At 38.9% G+C, this 9,571-nt stretch overlaps 5 protein-coding genes across 5 annotated transcripts; 2 read left to right on the top strand and 3 right to left on the bottom strand.

The window, feature by feature from the left end:
* The first annotated feature begins 138 nt into the window (after nucleotides 1–138).
* Nucleotides 139–757, top strand: LOC128893156 (histone H4). Its single transcript, XM_054153970.1, has one exon. It carries the CDS (start codon nucleotides 304–306, stop codon nucleotides 613–615), a length of 312 nt encoding a protein of 103 aa, XP_054009945.1. The 5' UTR covers nucleotides 139–303; the 3' UTR covers nucleotides 616–757.
* A 774-nt stretch (nucleotides 758–1,531) lies between these two features.
* Nucleotides 1,532–2,256, bottom strand: LOC128893154 (histone H2B). Its single transcript, XM_054153968.1, has one exon. The coding sequence runs from the start codon at nucleotides 2,201–2,203 to the stop codon at nucleotides 1,832–1,834; it is 372 nt and encodes a 123-aa protein (XP_054009943.1). The 5' UTR covers nucleotides 2,204–2,256; the 3' UTR covers nucleotides 1,532–1,831.
* A 936-nt stretch (nucleotides 2,257–3,192) lies between these two features.
* On the bottom strand, nucleotides 3,193–4,745 carry LOC128893152 (histone H1-III-like). Its single transcript, XM_054153967.1, has one exon. The coding sequence runs from the start codon at nucleotides 4,651–4,653 to the stop codon at nucleotides 3,991–3,993; it is 663 nt and encodes a 220-aa protein (XP_054009942.1). The 5' UTR covers nucleotides 4,654–4,745; the 3' UTR covers nucleotides 3,193–3,990.
* Nucleotides 4,746–6,526: 1,781 nt separating this feature from the next.
* On the bottom strand, nucleotides 6,527–7,817 carry LOC128893155 (histone H2B). The gene has a single exon (XM_054153969.1). The coding sequence runs from the start codon at nucleotides 7,750–7,752 to the stop codon at nucleotides 7,381–7,383; it is 372 nt and encodes a 123-aa protein (XP_054009944.1). The 5' UTR covers nucleotides 7,753–7,817; the 3' UTR covers nucleotides 6,527–7,380.
* A 128-nt stretch (nucleotides 7,818–7,945) lies between these two features.
* On the top strand, nucleotides 7,946–8,566 carry LOC128893157 (histone H2A-like). The gene has a single exon (XM_054153972.1). It carries the CDS (start codon nucleotides 8,017–8,019, stop codon nucleotides 8,389–8,391), a length of 375 nt encoding a protein of 124 aa, XP_054009947.1. The 5' UTR covers nucleotides 7,946–8,016; the 3' UTR covers nucleotides 8,392–8,566.
* The last annotated feature ends 1,005 nt before the right edge of the window (nucleotides 8,567–9,571 follow it).

Here is a 9,571-nt window from a genome sequence, read left to right as displayed (position 1 = left end):
CGTGGAGCCTTTCCACCGGTAGATTTACGAGCGGTTTGCTTAGTACGAGCCATTGCGTCTATACAACAGAACGGAAATAAACCGAACGGTACGTATCGAATACACAACGAAAAATGAGCTTCGCGCCGAGAGAGACCGGTATTTATGCTGTTACGGCGCGCGCTGGATGCTTCTGATTGGCTGGGTGCCGGCGGGTGGGGGTACTGCAACGGGCACGCTATAAAAACGCGACTCCGGCCGGTGAGAGCATCATTCGAGTTTTGCATTCAGACGTTCGCTTACTACGAGTATACCAACTGAATCATGACTGGTCGCGGAAAGGGAGGAAAAGGATTGGGAAAAGGAGGAGCAAAGCGTCATAGGAAGGTTCTGCGTGATAACATCCAGGGTATCACAAAGCCTGCCATCCGTCGTCTGGCTCGTCGTGGCGGTGTGAAGCGTATTTCTGGTTTGATCTACGAAGAAACTCGAGGTGTACTGAAGGTGTTCCTTGAGAACGTTATTCGTGACGCTGTAACTTACACCGAGCACGCCAAAAGGAAGACTGTGACTGCTATGGATGTCGTCTACGCATTGAAGCGTCAAGGAAGAACTCTGTACGGCTTTGGCGGTTAAACGCTACTCAAAAAGTCTACACAAACGGCCCTTTTCAGGGCCACCAAATTTTTTAAACAAGGAACCCTCTGTTTTAATAACATTCTATTGATAAAAAGTTAACCATTTAAATGTACTTAACAACTGAATTACTCTTTGATATGTCTAACATAATACGTGTATGTTGAAGTTCTGTTTTAATTACATGTTAAAATTATAGTTTGTAATCCCATGATGCTCGTTCAACTAAAGTTTTGGAGTAAGTGCTATGCGATTCCTCACACTCCTCTTACCAAAAGATAAAACGCCAACCGAACTCCGTGGCCAGATCATTCGAGAACGCCCTTATATCTTCGTACGCGTTAATGCAGCACTATGACGTCGAGTCACGAGACCCGACTCTGTCGGCCACCGCCAAAAGAGGCGCATCAGACCTTTATGGCCTTAACCATAACATCCGTGACTGTTAGAATTCGTCACGCATCCAGCTATCGGTTACCACCGTTTCCCAAACGACGACAGACCTTCCACACGGGTCGACGCTTACATACAATGTCTATTCTATACGAAGTAAAGACGAACTCAGAGCCATAAGTCGGCGTCTTCGACCCTAACCTAAAATTTGTTACCTCATGTTCTACAGCATGAAACGAGGTTCATTCTTAACTATGATAGGATAACTTAAAAACACTTTTTTCAATGCAAGAATATTTTACGGGGATCTAAAGTGAATAATTCATGTAACAATTGTATATTGAATATAAAAACTGTACACAAAAGTTTGAAAACCGACTCTGATAGGTTTAGTGTTCTAAACCCTATTTCACAATCTTATTATTTTCAAAAATTCATATGCGTTCAAAGAATACTTTTTCAAGAAGTGTATAATTTTATATAACATCTATATTATACAAAATATAAAATAGTAACAACATACAATAACGCAAATAATCCATTTCATATCCGTAGTTTGTAGGTAAGACTCCGTTCAAGCTAAGAGTGCTCACAAAAATCTGAACATTCTGTTTGTTTTTTATAAGTTAAAGATGACCAGCAAGCCATTTTTGTTTTTTAACACAATAACGAAATTTTAATTAAATATTCTTATCAAGGATCAGGAATTTAATATTATTATAAAATTCTTAGAAATTCAATTCTAGAAACCAGAATATTTTCCACGTATTGAGAAAATTGTTGGCCCTAAAAAGGGCCGTTTAATCTAATAACGCTAAAGCGTTTACTTGGAGCTGGTATACTTGGTGACTGCCTTGGTTCCTTCTGAAACAGCGTGCTTGGCTAATTCACCAGGTAGCAAAAGCCTCACAGCAGTCTGGATCTCCCGAGATGTGATGGTCGATCGCTTGTTGTAATGAGCCAATCGGGAAGCTTCGGCAGCAATGCGTTCGAAGACATCATTGACGAAGCTGTTCATGATGCTCATAGCCTTGCTGGAGATTCCGGTGTCAGGATGGACTTGCTTCAAGACTTTGTAGATGTAGATAGCATAGCTCTCCTTCCTCCTCCTCTTCTTCTTCTTGTCGGTCTTGCTGATGTTCTTCTGGGCTTTACCAGCCTTCTTCACAGCCTTTCCGCTTGCCTTGGGTGGCATGGTTTAGAATCAGATTCAAAAACGCACGAGAGCTCTGAACTTCACGAAGGATGCAGATAGAATGATTTGGACGCCGGCGCGAGCCGGTATTTATAGCGAAAAGGGGGAGCGCCGGTCGACCAATCACGTTTGAGCTCGCGCTCCAGACCATCTACTGGCCCTCGCAGCCGTAAATCTGGCGTCGTTCGATTGCGCGTCGAACTAAGCATTCAAGAATTACAAAACCTAGTGTCTAAAAATTTATTTTATTGCCATCAGCTCCTAGAATAACCTTTTTGAACAACCACACGCCAAATATAAGTAAGCATTTTCCCAGAACAATTATCAAAGAGAAAGTAACAACTTTCCCTTTACTAAAACTACACTAGTTTAATCTAATGGTAACACTCACACTAAATAACAATATACGACACAGATTTCCCAGCTACTAAGAGAAGTCAAAAACATACAAACAGAGATGTATTAAGTTGTCCTAAAAGTTTCTTTCGTGAGTTGCATTCAATTGTTTTGTGTGGCAGTGTTTCTATAAATAGACAATCTAATTTCATAGGTATTCATGTTGTAACAGTAATGGAGCGAAATGAATTGTACACAATTTTGTAATGTAACATAAAACATAAAATATTGTGTATGAATTAATTATTAATAAAACGAAAGAAACTTTTGGGACAACCTAATATATGAACGTTGTATAATGATTTATTCGCAACGTGTAATACGCATTATCAACGTATAACGCGTATTCTATGATAAAGCATTACAAAATCAGTAGTTCTAATTGGACCTTATCCCATTCTGTGCATCTTATGCGTGCGAATTGAAGCTAACGAAGACTTTGTAAGCTCTTAAGTTGCAGTAGGACCTATCGACAGATCACACTTGCAAACAGGGGTTATTACCGCGACGTTTAGAAAGCGCATTTGTGGGAAACTGCCACCCAGATGCGAAGAACCGTTAGTTTACGGCCCTCAGGTACTTCCGACCCTGACCGCTATACTTGCTACGCATTTCTCTAAACGTGAAACAGTCTTTCGTCTCTCGATAAGTAAATGGATCAAATTCTTGTTTAACACGTTCAGACTAAAACTCTTGAAAATTTCTACCGTGTTTAAATTTTGTTTACAGACTATTGAATGCTGCGTAATGAAACATTTATTTTGGTATTTAGTTCTGTAACTTCATCGAAATCCAAGTATTTTATTTAAATTCATTTTCTGTGACACTTGACTTTCAGAATTAATAGTTTTCGTTTTTCAGTGAAAAGCACTGTCGCCCATATATGGGTGACGTGGCGATCAACGTGTTAAACATAAATTTCTTTTAGTAAATAAGAAATATTGAAGAACTGTTCGTTACTTTTTCATTCATTGCCGCAAATGGATAAAATTCTTGTTTAAACATAAAATTCGATTAACAAATAAGAAATATTTAAGAACTGTTCGTTACTTTTCCTTAATGTTCGTTACACTAGAATTCAAAGAAAATGTTGTCTACTCTGGTCGCTGGTCATTAATTGTTCAGGCAGGTATATGATACATGTCGAAGTCTGTTCAGCTGTAGTGAACTATTTAAAATTAAGATGTTCATCTTCGTAATAAAGTACTTTCTTCGTACAACGCAAAATAATTTTGCAATCTAGCACGATAATTTAAAATTATGAACATTTCCTTTGCAAGGATGCATTTGATACCTAGAAAGAAAGAGGCAGTGGGTAGTTCTACGTGGTAAGAATGTGGTGGCCCTGAAAAGGGCCATTTATGTTTGAATGTTGTTATTGCAGAGCGCAATTATTTCTTTGCTGGAGCCTTGACCGATTTCGATGTAGCGGTCTTCTTCGGCTTAGGAGTCCTGGTCTTCGCTGCAGGAGCTTTGGCGGTCTTCCTCGACTTGGACATGTTCTTAGCTTCTGTGGCGGTCTTCGCTTTAGTTGCCGCTGCTTTCGTTGCGGTTTTCTTCACTGCGGCTGCCTTCTTTTCTACTGGTTTCTTAGCTGCTGGCTTCTTCACGGGGGCGACTTTCTTTGCCACGGTCTTCTTCTCGACCTTCTTCACCTCGGCTTTCTTCGGTGAACGCAGTTCCTTCTTAGTCTTCAAAGTCTCCGACGGCTTTCCAGCTGATAGCTTGAAGGACCCAGAAGCTCCCTTGCCCTTGGTCTGTACGACGGCACCAGATGTTACGGCGGCTTTCAAGTATCGCTTGATGAACGGAGCGAATTTTTCTCCGTCAACCTTGTAAGTGGAGGCGATAAACTTCTTGATGGCCTGGACAGACGATCCTTTTCGGTCTTTCAATTCCTTAATGGCGGCGTTCACCATTTCCGAAGTCGGTGGATGAGACGCTTTCGCACGTTGTGTCTTCGACTTGCTTTTCGCTGGCTTCTTCGCTGCCGTAGCTGAATTGCTCTCACCCATTTCGACGGATGCGTTTGCGGATGCGTTTTTGTCGTCCATTCTCTCTCAACAAAGATCAAACAATCTCTGATAAACGTACAACGGAAAGTGACTTTAAACAGCTCGAGCGACTCGAATGCGATTGCTGGAGTGAGTATATTTTTGCACCCGGGAGCGCGGAGGTTCTTTCTCGGGCACGGACCATGGAGAGAGACTGATCCAATATGTCGGACGCCGCAATTCCTTGACACCGACCAACCGGTAAACGAACCTTCTATTTCGACGTTTATTTCTCCTCGTTGAAATCGTATTAACGAATACCCGAACCATGGAAATTTAGCTGCGTGTGTCTAGTTTTAATTGTGGTTTAGTTTTCGCCCGTATTCCCTTCCTGAGGCCGTATATCGCGCCAGATAGTGACGACCGTCTTTTTGCAGCGATAGTACATCGCGTAGAAAAAGTTAAAAATCTACGTAATTACTCGTAAACACGGTCAATGATAGTATTGAAAATCGAACTAGAGGCACCGATGCTGATTTACATACCGTCATTCATACGGTCTTTGTATCAGATGTGGAGAAAACTCCGTTAACATTTCACCGACTGGTGATGCGCGATTTAAACCACGGAACGTTCTGTCGTTGGTTTAAAATCAATTATCGTGAACACGTTAAACATTCGTTTCATACTTTTCGAATGTGATTTTCATACGTTTTGTAGAGTTATAATATTTTTTTGAATACATTTATCGTATTCGGTTCGTATGTAACAGTTCCTATTTGATGTGCTTTCATCGAAAGCAAAATATGATGTATAGGAAAGTCTACAGTACAGAACAAGGAAGATGAATAAGGATTTAGCAATATTTTTGTAATATCGTTCTGATTATATTGTTTGGTATTGCGTTTTTATTATAAATTAAGATTATTTTTTTTTTAAATTATGAGATCACCTCGAATCAAAAACTTCAATCAGTCGCATACAGAAAAGACTTTCCTTGCGAGTATTATTGAAATCGTTTCTTGTATTGTGTCCCGTGCCAATTTTTTCGTATAGATTATTTAAGTATTTGAACGATTAGAAGCTGTTATTTATTTTAATTTTAGCCTTTCTCAATATTCTTGTATTTATCTTCTTGGAAATGGCCACATGTGTAAGCAGGTGACAGAAACCCTGATCGTTTCAATAATTTATACATCAACATGTTGCTATTAGTGGTTTGCAAGAAAGTTGTACAATATATTACACACATATCAGATGAAAATGGATCTCCTAGATTCTTAATTTTACATTTCTTACATTCAGTGTAAACCTTTCGCTTTATCAGGAAAAGATCCAGAAAGGATCGAGTAGTTACAAAATATGTGAATATTCTGTAAATATTAAATCATATTGAAAAAGTTACTGAGTAATGCTTATTACTGTTTGTCCATTATAACTCTGCATAATAGAAACAAATTAAAGTATGAGAGGTTCATGAATCCTGCGAGTCACGACACCTGGCGTAACAAATAGGAACTATTAATTACTAGTGTCTTTGATCCTAGACATCGTAAAATTCCCTATATAGATACTTCTCGGGTCTACCAATCAGAATTGTCGACGATTAGCAACAGTTGCTCCATCTATAGTACAGAACAGTGTCATGATATTCTACAATGACAATTTATAGGAAATTAAACGTCACTATTAAATAAATACTCTACGAATAATTTTTTAACACTGCCAAATGAACATTGTCCCTTAGGCGTTATTGGGGCGACGTTGTGTGTGCCTGACACCGATCATAGGTTGTAAGAATCCATGGTGAAGATCATAAACATTTTTAACTGCACTCAGTTCAATGTCCCTAGTATTATATTTTATACCTAATTATGAAGGTGTGTATTAACACACAATGCAATTTTCTTTTCTGAACTGTAAAAGATTTAAGTCGACTACGACATATATATTTGTGAAATAAGAATTGTATGTGAGAACGCTGTTACATAGAACCGTTGTTATAGGTTATAGTACTTATGTAATATTTCGATTATAACCCTTGCAAAGCATGTATTATGCAAGATGCTTCTAAAATCATTGGTTAAACATTAACAGTATATTTGACTGATTATATGGATAAAAAACAGCATTAAAATATGAGCCCGTGATTGCTTTCTTTCCAAACTATAGTCATGCTATTGTATTTCACAGGAAGCATTCCCAATGAACTAGCTGAGCAAGAAACTTTCACAATAATCGTGTTGTTCATTGTTGAATACGTTAGAAATTTCTGAGCATAGTACAATACTAAGGTCACAGTATCAATTATTCTCAACATAAATCGATATTTAACTATGACGCTTCACATTTTGCTATCGTAGTTGTTTATCGTCAACTATTCAGAGGCTTGATAGTTTTGTATAAACGTTATCCTTTCTGCTTGTGTACGAATTTCAATAATTATTCTAAAAGAAACTTCACCTATCTATAGTGCAATTTTTTCAATATGATTAATAGAATACACGACTAAAATTGAAAATATTTAATTCGCTTATGTATATAATTGATCGCGACACCTTACGATATTGCAATGTACTGCGCAAGTCAAGTAGTAGCAAAACACCGCGAAAAACACCCATACAATGGTTTCGATTTTACAACTATTTTTAAAGATTGTTACGTATTTCTGAAATTTCGAGTTCGTTTTAATCATTCACGAACAGATTATTGAACAGAGGTTGTTTCTTGTTTTTAGAAATTTGTTGGCCCTGAAAAGGGCCGATTAATCTAATAACGCTAAAGCGTTTACTTGGAGCTGGTGTACTTGGTGACTGCCTTGGTTCCTTCTGAAACAGCGTGCTTGGCTAATTCACCAGGTAGCAAAAGCCTCACAGCAGTCTGGATCTCCCGAGATGTGATGGTCGATCGTTTGTTGTAATGAGCCAATCGGGAAGCTTCGGCAGCAATGCGTTCGAAGACATCATTGACGAAACTGTTCATGATGCTCATAGCCTTGCTGGAGATTCCGGTGTCAGGATGGACTTGCTTCAAGACTTTGTAGATGTAGATAGCATAGCTCTCCTTCCTCCTCCTCTTCTTCTTCTTGTCGGTCTTGCTGATGTTCTTCTGGGCTTTACCAGCCTTCTTCACAGCTTTTCCGCTTGCTTTCGGTGGCATCTTCAAATACTCTTCGTAATAAACGTAACGTGTGTATTACTGGAGCGAGAACTCGATACTGAGTGCTGAACCACCGGTGACGCCCCATATATATCGTGAAACGTGCTAGTACCGGCGCGCCAATCACGTTCGAGCTGCGCCGCCATTGGCTGCGTGGCGCAACGCCGAATGGGTATATAAGCGAAGCATATTCGTGTCAGAGCATCATTTCTGTGGAGTTCACTGTACTGTTCGTTTCGAGTTTACTTCTTCAGTTCGCTAAAAATGTCTGGACGTGGCAAAGGTGGTAAAGCCAAGGGAAAGTCAAAGTCCCGTTCTAATAGAGCTGGTCTTCAATTCCCTGTTGGTCGTATACATCGACTTCTGCGAAAAGGAAATTACGCTGAACGTGTTGGTGCAGGAGCACCAGTCTATCTTGCTGCTGTCATGGAATACTTGGCCGCTGAAGTATTAGAATTGGCTGGAAATGCTGCTCGTGATAACAAGAAGACTAGAATCATTCCGAGGCATCTCCAACTCGCCATCCGTAATGACGAGGAGTTGAACAAATTGTTGTCTGGTGTAACCATCGCTCAAGGTGGTGTATTGCCGAACATTCAAGCTGTATTGTTGCCGAAGAAGACCGAAAAGAAAGCTTAACTATCACATTAATACAAATGGCCCTTTTTAGGGCCACAAAATATTTACAAACGAAGGAAATATTACCTACCTCAAAAACATTGAATAATAGATACTAGTACAGATAGTTATTTTAAATAGTTAATATAATCTAATAAGAATTTCTTAAATAATTTTTATTTAATGTATTCGTAATACTATTCTCATGATTATTTCAACTTAAATAACTTATTATTTATTTCTACTTAACTTAAATTAATATCTACTGACTTATTTCTACTTAAATCATTTTTATTTAATAATCTTGTATTCGTAATACTATTCTCATGATTATTTCGAGTTTTTCGATATAGATTACAGTCCAGGTTCGTGAACAACCCCACATTACGAGCCAGCTGGCCTAGCAGATGCTTCAGCCCATTGTACGCGCCGAGGGTCGTGTTTCTGTACATAAAAGATTCTTTCGCCGGTTCCCCACAAAGCTGCGCCGAATTCTAACCGGAATTGTACAAAACCTGTTTCTGTATATACCAACCGATGAAGGATCCCTACCATATAATACAAAGGTCTACTCACGTCGACGCCACCTCGTTGTTCTGTGAATTATGTGTGAACTTTAGTTAACGTGAAATCAGTGGGCTCTTATCCCTTTCTACAAATTTATCGATAGAACATATACATACTATATGTATACTAACATTGGTTTTGTAGGAACGATTTAGATAAGCGCACCTTCGTGGACGAATAGCGAGAGAATCACGCTGTTTCCAAGGACAGATAAATCCCATCCAGCCCAACCCAAGATTTATGTATAATTTTTTCAAATACAAAATTTCTACCATTTTCTTGTTTTAGAATTAGTAATATTAGAAGTTAATAGAAATCCAGATCTGAATGCTTTGGAGACGTTTATGTCCTAAACCTTATTACAGATCAGGTCATAAAAGACGGATATAAAAGGACAAGCTAACCCTCGTTCACTTTCTTAAATCAATGGAAGACTAAAGGCATTCGTTAAATACGAACTTGTAAAAAAGTCGAAACATCAGGATATTATACATTGTAATTGATTTGGTGGCCCTAAAAAGGGCCGTTTACCACAAAAAAAAAATGTTTAAGCTCTCTCTCCTCGAATACGACGAGCCAACTGGATGTCCTTTGGCATAATCGTTACTCTCTTTGCGTGAATTGCGCACAGGTT

Source organism: Hylaeus anthracinus, unplaced genomic scaffold, assembly GCF_026225885.1.
Source record: "Hylaeus anthracinus isolate JK02 unplaced genomic scaffold, UHH_iyHylAnth1.0_haploid 21297, whole genome shotgun sequence".
NCBI classification, from domain to species: Eukaryota; Metazoa; Arthropoda; class Insecta; order Hymenoptera; family Colletidae; genus Hylaeus; species Hylaeus anthracinus.
The sequence above is the reverse complement of the archived record's forward strand: the minus strand, read 5'-3'. Positions and strand labels throughout refer to the sequence as shown.